Below are 25,326 nucleotides of genomic sequence, written 5' to 3'. Positions count from 1 at the left end.
GAGATCACACCACTGCATTCCAGCCTGGGCAACAGAGCGAGACTCCATCTCAAAAAGAAAAAAAATAATAAATAAAATAAGATAATTTAGTTTTGGAATTCAGGATCATCTGGTCATCCTTAAAAATAGACCTTAGTTGGCTGGGCACGGTGGCTCATGCCTGGTCTCAAGTGATCTCCCCACCTTGGCCACACAAAGTGCTGGGATTACAGAAAATCTCTTTTAAGTGTATTTAGCTTCTTAGAAATAATGAAAGTAGGCCGAATGTGGTGGCTCACTCCTGTAATCCCAGCACTTTGCCAAGACAGGCAGATCACCTGCGCTCAGGAGTTCAAGACCAGCCTGGCCAACACAGTGAAACCTCGTCTTTACTAAAAATATAAAAATTAGCCGGGTGCGATGGCACATGCCTGTAGTGCCAGCTACTTGGGAGGCTGAGGCAGGAGAATTGCTTGAACCCAGGAGGTGGAGGTTGTAGTAAGCCCAGATCACGTTGCACTGCATCCTGGGTGACAGAGAGCGACTATCTCAAAAAAAAAAAAAAAAAAAAAGAAGAAAAAGAACATTGGAATGGTTTGGATGTTAGTGAAATTTATTTAGGGAAGAATTGAAGTACGTGGAAGTGGAAGTGGCACATGTGTGTGCATTTGTGAGAGAAGGTAAAAGCAAATGGCATAATTGTGCCAGCTTCTACCCTCTAGTAAGTGGAAAAGCTTTTCAGCTGCAGCGTAGCAGTGGCCGACAACCTGTTTAATCTTTCAAATTAAGAATGCTTCTGTTGAGGATGTCCAAAAGAAAAAAGAGTGGTTCTATTGGGATACAGTAAAAGGCTCTTGCTTTCTTTTTATAATAGTCCTAGTTTTGTTTGGGAGTATAATTGGAAACTTCCTAGAAAGTCTCCTTCCTTGAAATCTTGTAAGAAAATGATTGTTCTAGTCTCATGAGATAATTCAAGTACACGTCATTACCCATGAGGTAAGTCTGTTGGTATGTATTGTGAAGCTGTAAAACCTGGAATCCCATCCCAGAGCAAAGTATCAATGTAAATTAAAAAAAAAGAAAGCTTTAGTGAGAAATAATTCACATACCATAAAAGTCTTTCTTTAAAGATGAACAATTTTGGCCAGGCACAGTGGCTCACACCTGTAATCCCAGCACTTTGGGAGGCTGAGGCGGGCGGACCACCTGAGGTTGGGAGTTCGAGACCAGCCTCACCAACATAGAGAAACCCTGTCTCTACTAAAAATACAAAATTAGCCGGGCATAGCGGCACATGCCTATAATCCCAGCTACTCGGGAGGCTGAGGCAGGAGAATCGTTTGAACCTGGGAGGCGGAGGTTGTGGTGAGCCGAGATAGCACCATTGCACTCCCGCCTGGGCAACAAGAGCAGAACTCCATCTCAAAAACAAAACAAAACAAAAACAATTTTGCTGAGCATAGTGGCTCATGCCTGTAATCCTAGCACAGCACTTTGGGAGGCCAATGCAGGTGGATCACTTGAGATCAGGAGTTCGAGAGCAGTGTGGTCAACATGGTGAAACCCCGTCTCTAGTAAAAATACAAAAATTAGCTGGGAATGGTGGCACCCACCTGTAATCCCACTAATCCCACTACTTGGACGCTGAGGCAGGAGAATCATTTGAACCTGAGAGGCGGAGACTGCAATGAGCTGAGATAGCACCACTATACTGCAGTCTGGGCAACAGAGTGAGACTCTGTCTAAAAAGAGTGGGTGCAGTGGTTCACACGTGTAATCTCAGCACTTTGGGAGGCTGAGGCAGAAGGATTGCTTGAGGCCGGGAGTTCAAGACCAGGCTAGGCAACATAGCAAGAGTCTGTGTCTATTAAAAAACAACAGGCTGGGCATGGTGGCTCACGCCTGTAATCTCAGCACACTGGGAGGCCGAGGCAGGCGGATCACCTGAGGTCTGGAGTTAGAGACCAGTCTGACCAACGTGGCGAATGGTGAAACCCCATCTCTACTAAAAATACAAAATTAGCCGGGCATGGTGGTAGGCACCTGTAATCCCAGCTACAGAGGAGGCTGAGGCAGGAGAATTGCTTGAACCCGGGAGGCAGAGGTTGCAGTGAGCCGAGATCATGCCATTGCACTCCAGCCTGGGCGATGGAGGGAGACTCTGTCTCAAAAAAGAAAGAAAGAAAGAAACAAAACTACAACAACAAAGCAGTATTACCACAAATGTAGTGATTTAAAAGAGCATATATTTATTGTATCTGTTTCTGTAGTTTAAGAGTCCACTGGATTACTGGATTGCCTTCTTCAAGGTCTCTCAAAGCTATAGTGAAAGTGTCAGTCAGAGTTGCTCTCTTATGTGAAGTTCAGCTGGGGAAGGATCTGCTACTAACTTTATATGGTTGTTGGAAGCATTCAGTTCCTTGCAGGTTGCTGAACTGAGGGCCTCAAGTTCTTGCTGAAGGCTGCCTTCAGTTCCTTGCCATTATGGCCTTTTCTCTATGACAGCACACATGTGGCTGCCTGGTTCATTAAAGTCAGCAAACGAGAGTGTCAGGATCTCACTCTGTGGCCTGCAGTGGTGCAAATAGATATATATATATATTTTGAGACCGAGTCTTGTTCTGTCACCCAGGCTGGAGTGCAGTAGTGCGATCTTGGCTCACTGCAGCCTCTGCCTCCCAGGTTTAAGTCATTCTCCTGCCTCAGCCTCCTGGGTAGCTGGGAATACAAGCACACACCACCACGCCCAGCTAAGTTTTTTATATTTTTAGTAGAGGTGGGGTTTTGCCATGTTGGCCAGGCTGGTCTTGAACTCTTGGCCTCAAGTGATCCACCTGCCTTGACCTCCCAAAGTGCTGGGATTATAGGCATGAGCCACTGCGCCCAGCTCCTGGCCCCACTATTTTTTAGATGTGATTTTTTTGATGACTATATGAAATGAGATGCCTTGTTTTCTTACCATTATATTTTTCATAGCATGATTGATCATTCCTTCCTTTGTCCCTTCTGTATGTTTTATACAGACTTTTATTGGAGCAATGATACCTTTTTTTGGGGGGCCTTGGCCAGGTGTAGTGGCTCACACCTTAATCCCAGCACTTTGGGAGGCAGAGCGGAGCAGATCACGTGAGGCCAAGAGTCTGAGCTCAGCCTGGCCAACGTGGTGAATCCCTGTCTCTACAAAAAGTACAAAAGTTAGCCAGGTGTACTGGTGCATGTCTGTAATTCCAGCTACTCCAGAAGCTGAGGAATGGGCATCGCTTGAGGCAGAGATTGCAGTGAGCCAAGATCATGCCACTGCCCTCCAGCCCAGGTGACCTAGTGATACTCTGTCTCAAAATAAAATAAAATAAAATAAAATAAAATGTTGTGGGGGGCGGGGGCGCTTGCTTTGTTGCCCAGGCTGGAGTGCAGTGGCACAATTTTAGCTCACTGTAACCTGGAACTCCTGGGGTCAAGTGATCCTCCTGCCTCAGCCTCTTGAATGGCTAGGACTACAGGTATGTGCCACCAGCATGCCTGGCTAAGTTTTAAATTTTTTTGAGAGATGGAGTCTTACTATGCTGCCTAGGCTTGTCTTGAACTCCTGGGCTCAAGCAGTTCTCCTGTCTCAGCTTCCTAAGTAGCTGGGACTACAGGTGTATGCTGCCATGCCTGCCTGGGTTTGAGTCTTGGCTCTACCACTTACAAACTTTTTGACCTTTTTGTGCCTCCATTTCCTTATCTGCAAAGTGAGGATTGTAATAATATCTACCTTTAGAGTTGTTGAGAAAATATAATGAACTAGTATATGTAAAACATTAGAATAATGTTATAAATAATTCACCCTATTTAAGGGCTAGTTATTTCTGTTATATAGGTAGCTAATATCTATGGAGCTATTTCTTTGAGCTAGGTATTGTATTAAGAACATGTGTACATTTTCTTGCATAGTATCTATAACAATCTTGTAAGTAGTTACACTTTCATTTCATAAATGAGAAAACTGAGGTTCAAAGATGTATAAATTAAAAGAGCTAGTATGTGCCATCTGCTTGATACTGAAAAATTGATTCATTGGCATTCATGGTTACACATTTATTATTTAGTGCATATGCAGTTTGTCATGCAAACTGTAAATTTCTTGCAGTGTTGTAACAGTTGTGGTTTAAGGAAAGTAAGAGGAACATTTTAGTAAGTGAATGTTATTTTGTTTTGGGATATTTTATTTTTGTGCTTGGATGTGTAAAGGTTTTATATTTTCTGTTGGGGAGCTTTGTCTGAGAGTTTAGATACTGAATCTCAAAATGCTGGTGCTTCTACAGTGGCCTCAGTGTCACAACTGTATTAAAAACTGACTAATTTTTTAACCTTCCAAACAGTAACTTATGAAATTGTCTAGAGAGTGAATCTTTTCTCTTTTAAATGTGATTATTGTCTGAATCTAAAATACTTAAGGATTTTCCTCAAATTATCACTGTCTTATTTCATGGTTGTGTTTGTTTCTCTGTATGCCTTTCTGAGACCTCACTGTAAAAGTTTTCATCAAACCAAATACTACATATTCTCATTTATAAGTGGGAACTAAATGGTGAGAACACATGGACACATAGAGGGGAAGAACAAACAATGGGGCCTATCGTAGAGTGGAGGATGGGTGGAGGGAGAGGATCAGGGAAAATAACTAATGGGTTAATACCTAGGTGATGGGATAATCTGGGCAACAAACCCTCATGATACAAGTTTACATATGTAACAAATCTGCAGGTGTACCCCGATCTTAAAAGTTAAAAAAGTGTCTTCAACAGTGTGTGATATTATTTTAACAAGATGCAGTGCTTGTATTTTTTTTTTTTTTTTGAGACAGAGTCTAACTCTGTCACTGAGGCTGGAGTACAGTAGCACCGTGTCAGCTCCCTGCAACCTCCGTCTCCTGGGATCAAGCAATTCTGCTGTCTCAGCCTCCCAAGTAGCTGGGATTACAGGTGCCCACCACCATGCCTGGCTAGTTTTTGTATTTTTAGTAGAGATGGGATTTCACCATGTTGTCCAGGGTTGTATCCAACTCCTGACCTCAGGTGATCCACCTGCCTCAGCCTCCCAAAGTGCTGGAATTACAGGTGTGAGCCACTGTGCCCGGCCAGTGCTTCTATGTTTTAATAACTACTCTATCAGAAAAGAGTTTAGCTCTATAGTCATGGAAATATGTAAAGCACCTTTTGTTAAGATGGCTAAGAACTGGGCAGTAAGGATGATGTGAGATGGTAGATATTCTACTTGAAGGTAAAAGTTAGGAGAAAGCCTATTAGGTATTTCTGACATACCAGTTTTCAGAGTGTTTGCTCTGACTGAGATGTCAGTATATACCAAGACTGTTTGGGGAACAAAAATTAAATGCTCCCAAAAAGACTACTTGGGAGTATTGAGAACCATCCCCAAACCCAACATCTATGAATAACACTTGTGTGTGTGTAACCAAGAAGGTTTGCTTGTCTGTCTCATATCAAACCAGCCAGTTTAGAATTTAACTGTTCCAGGTAGTCAGAGAGTTAAGGTAACCTTCAAAATCTAGAAAAAGTATTTTATAAAATTCAACATCCCTTTATGATAAAAACTCTCAACAAACTAGTCATAGACAAAATATACCTCAACATAATAAAGGCCATATATGACAAATCCACATCTAATATCATACTGATAGGGAAAAGCTGTGAAAGCCTTTTCTCTGAAAACTGGAACAAGGATGCTCACTTTCACCACTCCTATTCAGGATAGTACTGGAAGTCCTAGGTGCAACAGTGAAGCAAGAGAAAGAAAGAAAAGGCATCCAAATGGGAAAAGAGGAAGTCAAATCATTCCTCTTTGCAGATGAAATGATGTTATATCTAGAAAAACCTAAAGATTCCACCAAAATATTTTAGATCTGATAAATTCAGTAAAGTCACAGGATTCAAAATTCAATGCACAAAAATCAGCATTTCTATACACCACTAATTAGCTGAAAAAGAAATCTAGAAGGCAATCCCAATTATAAGAGAGCTGCAAAAAATATAATAAAATACCTAGGAATAAATGTAACCAAGAAGGTGAAAGATCCTGCAAGAAAAACTACAAAACACTAATGAAAGCAATTGAAGAGGACATAAGCAAATAGAAAGATACCTCATGCTCATGGATTGGAAGAATTACTATTGTTAAAATGAGCATGCTACCCAAAAACAATCTACAGATTCAATGAAATCCCTATCAAGATACCAATGTTGGGTCAGGTGCAGTGGCTCACTCCTGTAATCCCAGCATTTTGGGAGGCCAGGGTAGGTGGATTGAGCCCAGGAGTTTAAGGCCAGCTTCGCCAACATGGTGAAACCCTATCTCTACTAAAAATACGAATATTAGCCAGGTGTGGTGGCACATGCCTATAGTCCAACTACTTGGGAAGCTGAGGTGGGAGGATCGCTTGAGTCTGGGAGGCAGAGGTTGCAGTGAGATCGTGCCACTACACTACAGCCTGGGTGACAGAGACTGTCTCAAAAAAAAAAAAAAAAAAAAAGATACTAATGCTACACTCCAGCCTGGGTGACAGAGACTTTGTCTCAAAAATAAATAAATAAATAAAAGATACTAATGTTGTCTAGGCGCAGTGGCTCACCCCTGTAATCTCAGCACTTTGGGAGGGCAAGGCGGGAGGATCACCTGAGGTCAGGAGTTCGAGACCAGCCTGACCAAAATGGAGAAAACCTGTCTCTACTAAAAATACAAAATTAGCTGTGTGTGGTGGCACATGCCTGTAATCCCAGCTACTCGGGAGGTGAGGTAGGAGAATCGCTTGAACACGGAAGGTGGAGGTTGCGGTGAGCCAAGATTTGGCCATTGCACTCCAGCCTGGGCAACAAGAGTGAAACTCCGTCTCAAAAAAAAAAAAAAAGCCAGGCGCGGTGGCTTACGCCTGTAATCCCAGCACTTTGGGAGGCCGAAGTGGGAGGATTTTCTGAGGTCAGGAGTTTGCAACCAGCCTGGCCAATGTGGTGAAACGCCATCTCTACTAAAAATACAAAAATTAGCTGGGCGTGGTGGTGCATGCCTGTAAACCCAGCTACTCGGGAGGCTGAAGCAGGAGAATCGCTTGAGCCCAGGAGGCGGAGGTTGCAGTGAGCTGAGATCATGCCACTGCACTCCAGCCTGGGCGACAGAGTGCATCCCCCCGCAAAAAAATAAATAAGATACCAATGTCATTTTTCACAGAAATAGAAAAAGCAATCCAAAAATGTGTATGGAACCAAAAAAGAGCCCAAATAGCCAAAGCAGTCCTGAACAAAAAGAACAAAGCTGGAGGCATCATACTACCTGACTTCAAAATATATTACAAGGCTATACTAACCACAACAGCATGGTATTGGTATAAATCAGACACACAGACCAGTGGAACAGAATAAATACACATGTTTACAGCCAGCTGATTTTAAACAAAGGCACCAAGAGCATACATTGGGGACAAGACACTTTCTTGAATAAATGGTGCTGAGAACATGGTATATTCTATATGCAGAAGAATGAAACTGGATCTCCATCTCTTACCATATACAAAATTCAAATCCAGTCATGCCAGTACACTCCAGCCTGGGCAACAGAGTGAGACTCTGTTTCAAAAAAATAATAATAATAATAAAATAAAACCAAGATAATTTAAAGACTTAAATGTAAAACCCCAAACTACAAAACTGCCAGAAGAAAACATAGGGGTTTCAGCATGTTATTCTGGGTCTTAAAAATAATAATTAAAAAAACAATACTGGGCAACATAGTGAGACCTTGTCTCTACAAAAAAAAAAAAAAAAAAAAATTAGGCCACAGTGGCTTACACCTATAATCCCAGTATTTTGGGAGTCTAAGGCAGGAAGATCATGTGAGCCCAGGAGTTCGAGATGAGTGTGGATAATATAGTGAGACCCCGTCTTTAGAAAAAAAAATTTGGCTGAGTGCAGTAGCCCATGCCTGTAATCCCAGCACTTTGGGAAGCCAAGGCAGGCAGATTGCCTGAGCTCAGGAGTTTGAAACTAGCCTGGCCAACATGGTGAAACCCTGTCGCTGCAAACAATACAAAAAAATTAGCTGGGTGTGGTGGCGTGTGCCTGTAGTCCCAACTACCTGGGAGACTGAGGTGGGAGGATTGCTTGAGCCCAGGAGGTTGAGACTGCAGTGAGCTGTGATCACACCACTGCACTCCAGCCTGGGTAACAGAGTGAGACCCTGACTCAAAAAAAATAAAAAATTAGCCAGCCATGGTGGTGCACACCTGTAGTCCCAGCCTGGGGAGGCTGAAGTGGGAGGATTTCTTGAGCCTAGGAGTTCAAGATTGCAGTGAATTATGATCAAGCCACTGCACTCCAGCCTGGGTAAGAGAGAGAGACCTTGTCTCAAAAAAAGAAAAGAAAAAAAATAAAAAAAGAAAACAGAGGAAACGCTTCAAGACATTGGTCTAGGCAAAGATTTTATGGCAAAGACCTCAAAAGCATAGGCAGCAAAACCAAAAATCGACAAATGGGACTATATTAAACTAAAAAACTTCTGCACAGCAAAGGAAACAATAGAGTGAAGAGACAACCTTTTGAATGGGAGTAAATACTTGTAAACTATTCATCCAAAAAGGGGCTAATATTCGGAATATACAAGGAACTCAAAACAACTCAACCATAAAAAATAAAAAACCATCTCTCCCCACCCCAATAATCCCATTTAAAAATGAGCAAACGACATGAACACAAATTTCTTGAAAGAAAACATAGGAATGGTCAACAGGTATATGAAAAATGCTCAATATCATAAAATATGCTAATCAAGGAAATGCAAATCAATACAATGAGATAGTATCTTACCTCATTTAGAATGGCTACCATCAAAAAGACAACAAAGACAAAAAGACCCCATCTCTACAAAAAAAAAATTAGCTGGATGTGGTGGTACACACCTGTAGTTCAAGCTACTCGAGAGGCTTAGGTGGGAGGATCGCTTGAGCCCAGACTGATGCTTCAGTGAGCTGTGATCGTGCCTCTGCACCCCAGCCTGACAATAGAGCGAGACCCTGTCTTAGACAAACAAACACAACAAAAACAGGCCAGACATGGTGGCCATTGCCTGTAATCTCAACACTTTGGGAGATCGACACAGATTGCTTGAGCTCAGGAGTTCAAGACCAGCCTGAGCAACATGGTGAAACCTCGTCTCTACCAAAAATACAAAAATTAACTGGGTGTGGTGGCACATTCCTGTAGTCCCAGCTACTTGGGAGGCTGAGGCAGGAGGATCCCTAGAGCCAGGAGTTTGAGGCTGCAGTAAGCTATGATCATGCCACTGCACTCCAGCCTGGGAGACAGAATGAGACCGCATCTCAAAAACAACAACAACAACAAACCCCAAAACCCAAAAAATGAACAAACAAAAAACAAACCAGATCTGATGAGGATATGGCATAAAGGGAACTCTTACACTCTTGGAGGGAGTGTAAATTAGTATGTTCACTATGGAAAACAGTATGGAGATTTCTCAAAAAAGTAAAAATAGAACTACCATATGATCCAGCAATCTCATTAGTGGATATTTATCTAAAGGAAGGGAAATCAATATACCAAAGGTATACTTGCATCTCCATGTTTATTGCAACACTATTCACAGTAGCAAATCTATGAAATCAACCTAAACATTCATTGATGGATGAGTGGAAAAAGAAAATGTGATGTAAATACACAATGGATCACTATTTGGACATAAAAATGTATGAAATCCTGTCATTTTCAGCAACATAGATGGAACTGGAGGTCGTTGTGTTAAGTAAAATAAGCCAAGCACAGAGAGACTAATATTGCCTGTTCTCAACTTATATGTGAGAACTAAAATAGTTGATCTCATAGAGGTAGAGAGTAGAATGATAGTTACCGGAGGCTGGAAAGGGTGCGTGGGATAGAGAAAGTTGGTTAATAGGTACAAACATATAGTTGGATAGAAAGCGTAAGTTATAGGCTGGGCACAGTGGCTCATGCCTATAATCCCAGCACTTTGGGAGGCCAAGGAGGGCGGATCAGTTGAGGCGAGGAGTTCCAGATCAGCCTGGCCAATATATGGCAAAACCCTGTCTCTACTGAAAATACCAAAAGAAAAAAATTAGGCCGGGCGCGGTGGCTCAAGCCTGTAATCCCAGCACTTTGGGAGGCCGAGACGGGCGGATCACGAGGTCAGGAGATCGAGACCATCCTGGCTAACACAGTGAAACCCCGTCTCTACTAAAAATACAAAAACTTAGCCGGGCGAGGTGGCAGGTGCCTGTAGTCCCAGCTACTTGGGAGGCTGAGGTATGAGAATCGCTTGAACCCAGGAGGTGGAGGTTGCAGTGAGCCGAGATTGCACCACTGCAACCAGCCTGGGTGACAGAGTGAGACTCGGTCTTAAAAAAAAAGAAAAAAAAGAAAAAAGAGGCTGGGCGCGGTGGCTCACGCATGTAATCCTAGCACTTTGGAAGGCCAAGGCGGGCAGATTGCCTGAGCTCAGGAGTTTGAGACCAGCCTGGGCAACATGGTGAAACTCTGTCTCTACTAAATTACAAAAATTAGCTGGGTGTGGTGGCGTGCGCCTGTTGTCCCAGCTACTCGGGATGCTGAGGCAGAGGAATTGGTTGAACCTGGGAGGTGGAGGTTGCGGTGAGCCGAGATCACGCCACTGCACTCTAGCCTGGATGACAGAGTGAGACTCCATCTCCAATAAATAAATAAATAAATAAATAAAAAGTTACAATATTCAATAGGAGAGTAGGGTGACTATCATTAATAATGTATTGTATATTTCTAAGCAGTTAGAAGAGTGGACTTGAAATGTTCCCAACACATATAAATGATAAATACTCAGCCTAGTGTAGTGGCTCACACCTGTAATCCTAGCACTTTGGAAGGCCGAGGCAGGAGGATCACTTAATGCCAGATGTTCAAGACCAGCCTGGGCAACAAAGCAAGATCCTGTCTCTACAGAAATAAAAATAGTCAGGTGTAGTGGTGCATGCTTGTAGTCCCAGCTACTTAGGAAACTGAGGTGGGAGGATTGCTTGAGCCTGGGAGTTCAAGGTCACAGTGAGCTGTGATTGCACCACTCCAGCCTAGGCAAATGAAATCCTGTCTTAAAAAAAAAGAAATGGCAAATACTCAAGGTGAGGGAAACCCAAAATACCCTAACTTGATCACTGCACATTCTATGCATGTAACAAAATATCATGTGTACTCTATAAATATATGCAAATATTTTATGTCAATTAAAAAATAAGGTTAAGAAAGAACAAACATAGGGAAAATGATGAATTGTACAATATTACGCTGACATAAAGTCATTGTTATTGAGAGCATTTTTAATTATCAGAAAATGTTTTGAATGTCAGAAACAGTCAAGGAAAAGACTGAATGGAGAAGACTAGAGCAACAGGAACTCAACCTTGAGTCTCTCTATTTGGGGGAAGGTGTAGAGAAGAAGGAAAAGAAATATAATACAACATCTGTCCAGTTCATACTTAAATGAAGCAAAATAGAGAGATGAGCCGCGGTCAGAGATAGGTTCCTAAAGATGAGGAAAGTTGCCAAATCTCCCAAACATATATTCCAAGGGGCTGAAACCATATTGCAGGAATTTACAAAAGTGAATAAAGAGGGAAAACAACTTACCTCCCCACCTCTTACCACCCTTTAAAAAAGATTTTGGCATTGAAAAGCCTGGGACAAAAAGGATTGTAACAGTTCAGTGCTTCTTGGGGCTCTGCACCTTGGAAATGGTCTTCATTGCATATCCTTATTACTTCTCAAACTACTTCTTGCTAAATTTCCTATTATTTTTCCTGTTGCATTTATCTGGTTTTGTAACCCCTTTGAGGTACAGGGGTTTCAGAGACAAAGCTTTCCTAGGAAGATTCAGTGTTTTGGGGGTGTGAAATGATGTGTTTGAAATGAGACCTTCCTCATTTGTATCGCATGTGTATTTAAGGTTCACACAAAACAGTGTGTTTTCGGTCAGTTTCAGTGTATTTTGCATTTGCTCCAGAGCTGATGAGGGAAGTATTTCTTTTTTGTTGTTTTAATTTTTGTGGGTACAATATTAGGTATATATATTTATGGGGGTACATGAGTTGTTTTGATATAGGCATGTAATACATGATCACATCATGGAAAATGGGGTACCCATCCCCTCAATTTATAACACAAAAGGGTTATAAACAATCCAATTCATTCTTTCTATTTTTGTGTACCCAGGCTGGAGTGCAGTGGCGTGATCTCGGCTCACTGCAGCTTCAACCTCCCGGGCTCAAGTGATCCTCCCATCTCAGCCTCCCAAGTATCTGGGACCACAGGCATGTGCCACCACGCCTGGGTAATGTTTTTTGTATTTTTTTGTAGAGATGGGGTTTCATCAGGTTTCCCAGGCTGACCTTGAACTCTTGGGTTTAAATGATCCTCCTGTCTCAGCCTCCCAGAGTGCTGGGATTACAGGCATGAGCTACTGTGCCTTGCCCTAAAAATCTTTTATTTTCTGGTTGTTGCTTTCCATGCTAGACTCATCACAAACTTGCAATTCCTTTACATGTAGCCACCAGGCCTTGAGCCAAACCCAGTTTCTCACCATTCCTTAGAATATCCCATGCGTTTATTCCTCTGAGCCTCTGCACATGCTTTTACACCTGCTCAGTATGCCCTTTCCTTGCTTGTTCCATTTGACAAGCTCTCTCTTATTCTTTAAGAAAACTGGGCCAGGCGTGATGGCTCACTCTTGTAATCTCAGCACTTTGGGAGGCCGAGGCGGGCAGATCACGAGGTTAGGAGATCGAGACCATCCTGGCTAACACGGTGAAACCCCGTCTCTACTAAAAATACAAAAAAATTAGCCGGGCGTGGTGGCGGGCGCCTGTAGTCACAGATACTCAGGTGGCTGAGGCAGGAGAATGGCATAAACCCGGGAAGGTGGAGGTTGCAGTGAACTGAGATGGCGCCACTGCACTCCAGCCTGGGTGACAGAGCGAGACTCCGTCTCAAAATAAAAATAAAGAAAGAAAACTGAAGGATGACTTCCTCTGGGAATCCTTCTCTGACCCCTTTTACTGGTGGCCAGTAAAAGGTTGAGTATCCCTTATCCAAAAGCTGGGAACCAGAGTGTTTTGGATTTTGGAAAATTTTTTTGAATATTTGCATTATACTTACTGGTTGAGCATCCCTAATAACTACTCTTGATGCATGCATCATGTCTTTGTTCCAGGTTATAATAAGGGAGAAGGAAAAAGTACAATTTCATCAAGAAATTAATAGCATCCCCAGAAATTCCATGTAGCAATTCCCACTTGCATGTTTTTTTGTTTTTGTTTTTTTGAGATGGAGTCTTGCTCTATTGCCCAGGCTGGAGTGCAGTGGCACAATCTTGGCTCACTGCAACCTCCACCTCCTAGGTTCAAGCGATTCTTCTGCCTCAGCCTCCTGAGTAGCTGGGACTACAGGCACATGCCAACATGCCTGGCTAATTCTTTTGTATTTTTAGTAGAGACGGAGTTTCACCATATTAACCAGGATGGTCTCGATCTCCTGACCTCGTGATCCGCCCACCTCAGCCTCCCAAAGTGCTGGGATTACAGACATGAGCCACTGTGCCCGGCCTCTTGCATCTTCTTACTTGCAGTATGTTACATGGACTCTCCTAGTTGCAAGGAAGATTGTCAGGTTGGGTTTCTTTCAGTCACAAAAAAGAGGAAAATTGGTGTTGGGTAAATAATTAGTATTGTTTAATCTGCTTACTTTTCAGTAAATAGGTTCTAGGCCATAAGCTCAATTTTTGTACAGGAAGTGTAAGTCACTGGAGGATTATCTCCAGAATTTTTTGGGTGATTCTGCCTTATAAAACTGTAGCTTTTTACACTAACTACAAATATAATGCAATCTATATTTCTGTCTGTCCATATATTAGTAGAAAGTGAGATGTAACCCACATTTCTGTCCAGCCATATTCTTGGGGGCTTGGTTCAAGCCTTTTATAAAACCACACATGAAATGTCTCCAAAGAGGAAGCAAAAAGATGCAACCCTTGCCAGTGACTTGTCAGCCACCACAAACCCAAAAGTCATGTGCCATGCTACAGTACAAAGTAACCCTAGCTATCTTATCATCAAATGCTCTCTCACAGCAGAAACTAACCCTTGGTACCCCAAAAGGCAAAGATATCAGAGAGATCAAAGGCAAAAGAGAGCAGAGCTCAGACCTAAGAGAGTTTTACTCACAACTCTATTTTTTCTGTTTGATTGTTTGTTTTAGACAGGGTCTCACTGTGTTGCCCAAGCTGGAGTGCAGTGTCTTGATCATGGCTCACTGTAGCCTTGATCTCCTGGGCTTAAGTGATCCTCCTACCTCAGCCTCCTGAGTAGCTGCGACTACAGGTGCGCATCACCACACCCAGCTAATTTTTGTATTTTTTTGTAGAGATGGGTTTTACCATGTTGACCAGTCTATCTCAAACTCCTGGGCTTAAGCAGTCTACTTGCCTCAGCCTCCCGAAGTGTTGGGATTACAGCTGTAAGCCACCATACCCATCTTCACAACTCTTTAGGCTCCATGAGAAGACAGAGATTCTCCTCCAAAAGGGGGTTAGCAGAGCCTTTCTGTGTTCCTCCAAGGGTCTCAGGGTCTTCAGCAGTCTCCTTCAGGTCCCTTTGTGGTCACCAGATCTGTTAAAGGACATAATTAGAATAAATATAGTTTAAAGATTATAGTTGTCTTTATTGCTATTCTAGAGTCCAGCAACTCTTCATTTCCTAAAATAGAATAAGTGTACCAATGAGCTGAGCGGAAGAATTTGGCTTTATAGTCAGAGAAGGGCTTAAAAAAGCAGAAGCAAAGACCCGAAAGTATATTATTAGCCCTTTAAAAGTTCTTATAATGCAAAGGCAGGGATATAAAACAACAGAAAAGTAACTGATTTGTTGGTATCAACTTACTTCAGGCTACTTCTTTTGTGTAAGAGTTAAAGCGGAGGGACTTTAGTTATGCCAATTGAAAATTGAAGCTGGCCAGTTTGGGTGATTGGTTGTTATCTCTCTTTCCTGATTTCTTGGAAAGTCAGATAACAACTCAGTGGAACAACTTAGTAGAACTTTAGCATGGGTGACTCCATTTTCATTTTTAGTCTCGTCTGTTGAAGCATAGTGCAGGAACTCAATCCAAAACTGTTACGGCCTCCTATAATTTTTGTTTAGTAGCATTTTGGTAAATTTTGTCATATATACTTTTAAAAAATGCCTGCCTTTGAGGAAGGATTAGAGCAAACATGCCAATTTTGTTATTGAAATGTTCCATATCCTTACTAATTTCTGGTCTTCTTGAGCTTTGAGGTTTAAAAAAAAATTTTTTTTTAAATATTTTTTTAGATGGAGTCATGCTGTGTTGCCCAGGCTGGAGTGCAATGGCATGACGTCGGCTCACTGCAACCTCTGCCTCCCGGGTTCAAGCGATTCTTCTGCCTCAGCCTCCCAGGTAGCTGGGACTACAGGCGCATACCACCACGCCAGGCTAATTTTGCATTTTTAAGAGACGGGGTTTCACCATATTGGCCAGGCTGGTCTTGAACTCCTGACCTCGTGATCCGCCTGCCTCGACCTCTCAAAGTGCTAGGATTACAGGCGAGAGCCACTGCACCTGGCGAGCTTTCAGTTTTTGAGAGATGTGTTAAAATGTCTCGTAAGATTTAGGGGCCGATGCAGGCAGATCACAAGGTCAGGAGATTGAGATCATCCTGGCTAACACGGTGAAACCCCGTCTCTACTAAAAATACAAAAAATTAGCCAGGCATGGTGGCACGTGCCTATAGTCCCAGCTACTCAGGAGGCTGAGGCACAGAATGGCTGAACCCGGGAGGCAGAGCTTGCAGTGAGCCAAGATCACGCCACTGCACTCCAGTCTGGGCAACAGAGCGAGACTCTGTCGCAAAAAAAAAAAAAAAAAAAATCACGGATTTAGAGCTGGGTGCGGTGGCTCATTCCTGGCCGAGGCAGGCAGACTGCTTGAGCCCAGGAGTTTGAGACCAGCCTGGTTAACATGGCGAAACCCTGTCTCTAAAAAATATATATAGAAATTAGCTGGGCATGGTGGTGCACACCTGTGGTCCCAGCTTCTCAAGTGGCTGAGGTGGGAGGATTGCTTGTTCCCAGGAAGGGGAGGCTGCAGTGAGCTGAAGTCATGCCACTGCACTCAAGCATGGGTGACAGAGCGAGACCCTGTTAAAAAATAAATAAAAATAAAGATTATAGATTTGTCACATGTGCCTTACATTGTCAGTTTTTGTTTTCTATATTACAAGACCATGTATTACAAGACCATGCTGTGAGATACATACAAGATCATGAGTATTATCCTTTGGTAGAATAATTTTTATGCAATGTTCACACAGTGCTTTTTTTCTTGAATCAGTTGGTCTGACTGTATCAGGCTCAATATTCTTTGCATAGTTTGTGTTCAAATTGTGTCTCTGCCATTTACTAGATGTATGATCTTGAGAAAGATTTAATCTCTCTGTGCCTCAGTTTCCATGGCTGTAAAAGGAGGTTATTAGCGATACTTGCCTCACAGAATTATCTTGAAGATTAAATAAGTTAATATGTATAAAGCAGTTACACAGCAGTACCTAGTATGTAGCAAATGCTGTAAATGTTAGCTGTGTTATTGCTGTTTCATAACTGCGTGTGATGGTGGGGACATCTTTTAAACTTTTATTTTTATGGGTACATAGTAGGTAATATTTATGGGGTACATGAGATATTTTGATACAGCCATACAGTGTGTAATAATCACATCGGGATAAATGGGATATCCATCACCTCAAGCATTTATCATTTCTTTGTGTTGCAAACATTCCAATTATACTCTTAGTTACTTTAAAATGTACAATTAAATTATTGTTGAATGTAATCACCCTGTTGTACGAAATCTTCATTCTATCTAACTATATTTTTGTACTCATTAACTGCTCCCACTCCCCCACACCCTGCACTACCCTTCCCAGCCTCTGTTAACCATCATTCTACTCTATCTCCATGAGTTCAATTGTTTTATTTGAGCTCCCACAAATAAATAAGAACATGTGAAGTTTGTCTTTCTATGTCTGGCTTATTTAATTGAACATAATGTCCTCAGGGTCCACCCGTGTTATTGCAAATGGCAGGTTCTAATCCTTTTTTATGACTGAATAGTACTCCGTTGTGTGTATGTACCACATTTTCTTTATCCATTTGTTTGTTGATAGATACTTAGGTTGCATCCAAATCTTGGCTATTGTGAATAGAGCTGCAATAAACATGGAAGTGCAGATATCTATTTAACATACTGATTTCCCTTATTTTGGTATATACCCAGTAGTGGGATTGCTGGATCACATGGTAGCTCTATTCTTAGTTTTTTGAGGAACCTCCAAATTGTTCTCCATAGTGGCTATACTAATTTACATTCCTACCAACAGTGCACGAGGCTTCCCCCTTTCTCCACATCTTTGCAATAATTCTTTTTTTTTTTTTTTTTTGAGACAGAGTCTTGGCTCTGTTGCCCAGCCTGGAGTGTAGTGGCATGATCTTGGCTCACTGCAATCTCTGCCTCCCAGGTTCAAGCGATTCTCATGCCTCAGCCTCCCAAGTAGCTGGAATTACAGATGTGCACCACCATGCCCGGCTAATTTTTGTATTTTTAGTAGAGATGGGGTTTCACACCATGTTGGCCAGGCTGGTCTCCAACTCCTGACCTCAGGTAATCCTCCACCTCGGCCTCTCAAAGTGCTAGGATTACAGGCATGAGCTACTGTGCCCAGCCTGCAAGAATTCTTTATTGCCCTTCTTTTGGATAAAAGCCATTTTAACTAGGGTGAGATGATATCTCACTGTAGTTTGGATTTGCATTTCTGTAATGATCAATGATGTTGAATACCTTTACATATACCTGTTTGCCATTTGTATGTCTTCTTTTGAGAAATGTCTGTTCGGATCTTTTGCCCATTTAAAAAATCTGATTGTTAGATTTTTTTTTTTTTCCTATAGAGTTGTTTGAGCTCCTTATATATTCTAGTTATTAATCCTTTGTCAGATGGATATTTTGCAAATATTTTCTCCCATTCCATGGATTGACTCTTCATTTTGTTGATTGTTTCATTTGCTTTGCAGAAGCTTTTAACTGGATGTGATCCCATTTGTCCGTTTTTGCTTTGGTTGCCTGTGCTTTTGGAGTGTTACTTGAGAAATCTTTTCCCAGACCAATGGGAGAGTTTCCCCTAATGTTTTCTTGTAGTAGTTTCATAGTTTGAGGTCTTAGATCGAAATCTTTAATCCATTTTGATTAGATTTTTGTATGTGGCTAGAGATAGGAGTCTAGTTTCATTCTTTTGCATATAGCTATACAGTTTTCCCAGCACTATTTATTGAAGAGATTTTCCTTTCCCTAATGTATGTTCTTAGCACTTTTGTTGAAAATGAGTTTATTGTAGATTTATGGATTTGTTAGTGGATTCTCTATTCTGTTCCATTGGTCTATGTTTCTGTTTTTATGCCAGTACCGTGTTGTTTTGGTTACAATAGCTCTGTGGTATAATTTGAAGTCAGGTAAAGTGATTCCTCCAGTTTCTTTTCTTTTCTTTTTCTTTTTCTTTCTTTTTTTTTGAGACAGAGTGTCAGCTCTGTCGCCTAGGCTGGAGTGCAGTGGTGTAATCTCAGCTCACTGCAACCTCTGCCTCCCAGGTTCAAGCCATTCTCCTGCTCCAGCCTCCCTAGTAGCTGGGATTACAGGGTTGTGCCACTATGCTCAACTAATTTTTGTATTTTTTTTGTTTTTTTTTAGTAGAGGCAGGGTTTCACCATGTTGGCCAGGCGGATCTCAAACTCCTGACTTCAGGTGATCCACCCATGTCAGCCTCCCAAAGTGCTGGGATTACAGGCGTGAGCTACCACATCTGGCCCAGCTTTTTTTCTTTTCCTCAGGAAGGCTTTGGCAATTCTGGATTTTTGTGATTCCATAGAAAGTTTAATATTTGAGTAGTATGGAAATTTTTAAAATACTCATTCTTCCAGTTCATGAACATGGAATGTCTTTCCGTTTTTTTGTATCTTTTTTAGTTTCTTACATCAATGTTTTATAACTTTCATTGTAGAGATCTTTTTTATTTGTTTGTTTTTGAGACAGTCTTGCTGTGTCACCCAGGCTGGAGTACAGTGGCACGATCACAGCTCACTGCAGCCTCGACCCTCTGGGCTCAAACAATCCTCCCACTTCAGCTTCCCAACTAGCTGGGACCACAGGCTTGAGCCACCAAGCCCAGTTAATTTTTTTTTTGTATTTTTTGTAGAGATAGTGTCTCACTATGTTGCCCAGGCTGGTCCCGAACTACTGGACTGAAGTAATCCTCCTGCCTTGGCCTCCCGAAGTATTGGGATTATAGGCGTGAATCACTGTGTCTGGCCTTTTAGAGATCTTTTACTTCATTGGCTAACTTAATTTCTAGGTATTTAATTTTATTTGGAGCTACTATAAATTGGATTACTTTTTGGTTTCTTTTTCAGATTGTTCGCTGTTGGCATATAGAAATGCTACTGATTTTTGTATGTTGATTTTGTATGCTGTAACTTTTCTGAATTTATCAGTTCTAATAGTTTTTTTAGTGTAGTCTTTAGGTTTTTCCAAGTACAAGATCATATCATCTGCAAACAAGAATAATTTGGCTTCTTCCTTTCCAATTTGGATGCCCTTTATTTCTTCCTCTTGTCTGATTGCTCTAGCTAGGATGTCCAGGACTATGTTGAATAACAGTGGTGAAAGTGGGCATCCTTTTTGTGTTCCATATCTCAGAGGAGAGGCTTTAAGTTTTTCTCCATTCAGTATGATACTAGCTTTGGGTCTGTCATATATGGCTTTTTGAGTTATGTTCCTTTTATACCTAGTTTTTTGAGGGTTTTTATCATGAAGAGATGTTGAATTTTATCAAATGCTTTTTCAACATCTAACGAAATGATCATATGGTTTTTGTCCCTCATTCTGTTGATATAATGTATCACATTGATTGATTTACATATGTTGAACTATCCTTGCATCCTAGGGCTAAATCCCACTTGGTCAGGATGAATGATCTTTTCATGGGTTTTGCCATTTTGCTAAAATCTTAGTGTGACAGTTTTCAGATGATGGAAAAATAAGAAGAGTGACTTTCAGATGGAGAGTCCTTATTAAAACACAGATGTCTTCTGTAAATAGAGTTGGAAAAATACTGCCAGTGAGCTTTTTGTTTATAAATGTTTCTTTTAACTTACCCATGCAGGATCTGAAATGGAAAGCTACTTCTCTTTCATCAGTCAAGAGGTACATTACAACAGAATCATTGATGCACTGAGAAGAGAGCTGGGTTCCAAATCTCACTCAGTGATCTAGGAGAGGAGAGGCAGCCAGTGTTCTGCCTGCCTTAGTTTTTCCGATCAGGGTTCCTGTGGTTCTTTGTGTTTTGGCCTGGCCTCCCCCTCAACAACCTTCCCTCTTCTGCCTGGCCACTCTGAAACATTGTTTCTTTGAATTCTAAGATAAGCTGTAATGTCTGACCTGTATTAATAGTTATGATAAACTTATGGAGCTATTATCATTTCAAGGAGTTTTCGGATATTGAAGAGTTTAAGGAAGTTGTCATGTTTTCTTTTGGAATTCCCATTTGATCAAGTATAGCATACTGAAAGGATACTCCTGAAGTCCATAGGATAATGACATTTTTGTATAGTAAAGTCCCCATTGTGCAAGATATGAAATGAATTTTTTTTTAACCAGAAAGATCTTTGTGACTTCATGATTTTTCTACTGCCTCATTCATAATTCCTAAGCAGGAAACACATGTATCTCATTTTAGCTTCTTTGAATCAGACAAAATGTTTTGTCTGGTGGTCTTAGTGTGCTACCAATGAGACCACATTTACAGGGTGAAAACAATCTTTTCTCAAGTAAAGTGTTATGGTTTATGAAACCTGTGGAGTGTGCATTGAAATGATAAATAGTATTTACACATGCACAATAGACTGAGTTCTATAGAGGGTGAATGCTTTTAGAAGTAGACTTTCCTCTGTGCATATGGGTAATAGTGTGAGTCGTGTGGCCCATGTTTGTTGTATTTAACTTGAGTGTGTTTAAATGGTTATAAGGTGCTTTGGGTAGAGTTACTACAATATTAGCTCCAAAAGGTTCACGGACTTCTTTCTATATTTAGCATGAAATTTTTTTTTCTTATAGTTTTTTTTTTTTTTCTTGATACAGAGTCTCGCTCTGTTGCCCAGGCTGGAGTGCAGTGGTGCAATCTTGGCGCACTGCAGGCTCCGCCTCCTGGGTTCACACCGTTCTCCTGGCCCAGCCCCCCGAGTAGCTGGGACTATAGGCACCCGCCACCACGCCTGGCTAATTTTTTGTGTCTTTAGTAGAGACGGGGTTTCACTGTGTTGGCCAGACTGCTCTCAATCTCCTGACCTCGTGATCTGCCCGCCTAGGCCTCCCAGAGTCCTGGGATTACAGGCGTGAGCTACCGCGCCCGGCCTATAGATATATTTTTATGGTACTTGGGGGAGACTTTGAGTATGTGGGTTTAGCATCTTATAAAGACAGTTTCATTAAGTGTTATATAAGGCTCATGCATATATCTTCTTTTTGCACACTTAGAATGCCACAGAAGGGACTCTTTTCTGTTGGTGTCTTAAGACTCACCAAGGTCGGCTATGAGGAATCAGCCTAAAATTTTTCCCTCATTTTTTTTCCTAACGTATTAAAAACAGGCCGAGTGTGGTGGCTCACACCTGTAATCCTAGCACTTTGGGAGGCTGAGGCTGGTGGATCACAAGGTCAGGAGTTCGAGACCAACCTGGCCAACATGGTGAAACCCTGTCTCTACTAAAAATACAAAAATTAGCTGGGCACAGTGGCAGGCACTTGTAATCCCAGCTACTTGGGAGGCTGAGGCAGGAGAATCACTTGAACCTGGGAGGTGGAGGTTGCAGTGAGCTGAGATTTTGCCACTGCACTCTAGCCTGGGTAACAAAGCAAGACTCTGTCTCAAAACAAACAAACAAAAAAACCAGACATGACTGGCTGGGTATGGTGGCTCACACCTGTAATCCCAGTACTTTGGAAGGCCGAGGCAAGCGGATCACCTGAGGTCAAGAGTTTGAGACCAGCCTGGTCAACATGGTGAAACCCTGAGTCTGCTAAAAATACAAAAATTAGCCGGGTGTGTTGGCACATGCCTGTAATCCCAGCTACTCAGGAGGCTGAGGCAGGAGAGTCACTTGAGCCCAGGAGGCGAGGTTGCAGTGAGCCGAGATTGTGCCACTACACTCCAGTCTAGGTGACACAGTGAGACCCTGTCTCAAAGAAAAACAACAACAGCAACAAACTAGACATGATTTCTTTTATTTATTTATTTATTTATTTATTTATTCATTCTTTATTTCTTCCAAAAAAAAAGAAAAAATGGGATACATGTGCAGAACGTGCAGTTTTGTGCCCTGGTGGTTTGCTGCACCTATTGACTAAGTTCTAAGTTCCCTTCCTTCAGCCCCCACCCGCTAACAGGCCCTGATGCGTGTTGTTCCCCTCTCTGTGTCCATGTGTTCTCAATGTTCAACGCCCACTTATGAGTGAAAACATGTGGTGTTGGTTTTCTGTTCCTGTGTTAATTTGCTGAGGATGATGGCTTCCAGCTTCATGGTACCCAGCAGTTAATGGGTACAAAAATATAGTTAGATAGAATGAAGAAGATTTAGTACAACAGGGTGATTACACTCAACAATAATTTAATTGTACATTTTAAAATAACTAACAGTATAATTGGAATGTTTGCAACACAAAGAAATGATAAATGCTTGAGATGGTGGATATCCCATTTACCCCTTCCCTGCAAAGGACATGACCTCATTCCTTTTTATGGCTGCATGGTTTTCCATGGTGTATATCAGACATGATTTATTGAGATGTTATTAACAATGTTTTTCTGGCCAACTCCATGTGAAATAATACTGGTCTTGGGTAGAATAATTCGTCTTCATTCATGGAAGTGATACTTTAATGTAATTAGATGTATATTTTATCTAAAGTGGCACAGAAATATCTTGGCATATTGTACATTTGGAGATGTTGACCTCATATATAGCTGTTGCCTTTGACCCTCTTTTCTTGTTCTATTTAATATTCTAGGTACGACACCGAGCTTCTGGTCAGGTGATGGCTCTTAAGATGAACACGTTGAGCAGTAACCGGGCAAACATGCTGAAAGAAGTACAGCTCATGAATAGACTCTCCCATCCCAACATCCTTAGGTAATGGCTTTGCCTTCCTTCTGATCAGTGAGAAAACTGAAACATTGGAGGCTTGCTAGAATAGCACTAATAGCCAAAAAAAGGAGGGATTCAGGATTTATCATGCTGAATCTATCTTGCTGGGGTTTAGTGGTACTCTAGGTCATTTTCTGCCCATCAGACTTAATTTATTGGTAATTAACTGCATTTAACAAAGCAACTTCCTCTGTCAAGTTGCTTTACTCTAATTAGAACATTAGTAGCAGCTCATTAGAACAGTTGTTTCCTATTGCTGACTGGTAATTTATCAAAGAGGAGAGATTGTTATTTATTTATGGGAAATTGCAATTAAATCAGTGAGTGACAATAAAAGTAAAATTATGCCCTCAAGTTATCTATCCTTAACTTTTAGCACTCACTTGAGGAGACACATTTTGCCTTTGAGAATTATTATTATTATTTTGAGATAGGGTCTCACTCTGTCACCCAGGCTGGAGTATAGTGGCATGATCATGGTTCAATGCAGCCTCGACCTCCAGGGCCCAATTGATCTTCCCCACCTCAGACTCCTGAGCAGCTGGAACTACAGGTGTGCCACCACATCCAGCTAAATTTCACATTTTTTGTAAAGTCAGAGTTCCGCCATGTTGTCCAGGCTGGTCTCAAATTCCTGGGCTCAAGCAATTCATCCTCCTTGGCCTCCCAAAGTGGGGAATTATTTTTATAAGTTTATATAATTGTCACTTTTTAATAATCTGTATCGGAATCTTTCTTGCTCTAATTATTTTGATATTTTAGTCAGGCAAGTATATTTTCTTTTTTAAAAAAAATTTGGCTGGGCTTGATGGCTCATGCCTGTAATCCCAGCACTTTGGGAGGCCGAGGTGGGCGCATCGTGAGGTCAGGAGATCGAGACCATTCTGGCTAACACGGTGAAACCCCATCTCTACTAAAAATACACACAAGAAAATTAGGCGGGCGTGGTGGCACGTGCCTGTAGTCCCAGCTACTCGGGAGGCTGAGGCAGGAGAATTGCTTGAACCCGGGAGGTGAAAGTTTCCTCTGGGAACCGAGTGCAGTGAGCCAAGATTGCGCCACTGCACTCCAGCCAGGGCGACAGAGCAAGACTCCGTCTCAAAAAAAAAAACAAAAAAGAAATTTTATTTGGCCAGGCATGATGGCTCATGCCTGTAATCTCAGTACTTTGGGAGGCCAAGGTGGGTGGATCCCTTGAACCCAGGAGTTTAAGACCAGCCTGGGCAATATGGTGAAACCCCATCTCTACAAACAACAACAGCAATAACAAACAACCAAAAAAATTAGCCAGGTATAGTGGCATGTGCCTGTAGTGTCGGCTACTCAGGAGGCTGAGGTGGGAGGATCTCTTGAGCCCATGAGTTCACAGCTGCAGTGAGCCATGATCGCAGCACTGCACTCCAGCCTGAGTGACAGAGTGAGACCCTGTCTTAAAAACAAAAATTATTTTATTTAAAAAAAAACTTTGTTTTAATAAGACAAGGTCTCACTGTGTTGTTCAGGCTGGGATTACAGATGTGATCCACCACACCTGGCCAAGTATATTTTCAAATGAGACCAAATAAGACAATTTAATTCAATGTATATTTAGTTAGGGTTTATGTGCAGGATGCTTTGGAAAGTTTAAGTGCTATTTACTTAGGGTCATTTATTGCTAATTTTTATATGTTTATATTGGGCTAGAGAGAACTCATATGGCTTAAGTATGACTTACATGTTTGGTCAATGGTGTTAAATTATGGAATTAAATTATACTGCTTACTTGAAACTTTTTATCTTTGTATAGAATTATTGGCTTCCTAGTCTACCTCAAAAATATTCAGCCAGTATTTTTATTGTGGTGACTTTCTTTCAAATTTATAAGTCAAATTAACACTTTTTTTTTTTTGAGACGTAGTTTCGCTCTTGTCGCCCAGGCTGGAGTGCAATGGCTCGATCTCAGCTCACTGCAACCTCCACCTCCCAGGTTCAAGTGATTCTCCTGCCTCAGC

The 25,326-nt window shown here is 41.6% G+C and overlaps 1 protein-coding gene across 2 annotated transcripts in view; it reads left to right on the top strand.

The window, feature by feature from the left end:
• The window catches only part of TESK2 (testis-specific kinase 2), a 180,379-nt gene that overhangs the window by 70,828 nt on the left and 84,225 nt on the right, over positions 1-25,326 (top strand). For both annotated transcript variants that reach the window (XM_012001871.1, XM_012001872.1), the window contains one exon: positions 23,199-23,320. In XM_012001871.1, coding sequence (XP_011857261.1) covers positions 23,199-23,320 — 122 coding nt within the window. The remainder of the gene's footprint in view (positions 1-23,198; positions 23,321-25,326) is intronic.

Source organism: Mandrillus leucophaeus, unplaced genomic scaffold, assembly GCF_000951045.1.
Source record: "Mandrillus leucophaeus isolate KB7577 unplaced genomic scaffold, Mleu.le_1.0 Scaffold67, whole genome shotgun sequence".
Taxonomy (NCBI): Eukaryota; Metazoa; Chordata; class Mammalia; order Primates; family Cercopithecidae; genus Mandrillus; species Mandrillus leucophaeus.
The sequence above is the reverse complement of the archived record's forward strand: the minus strand, read 5'-3'. Positions and strand labels throughout refer to the sequence as shown.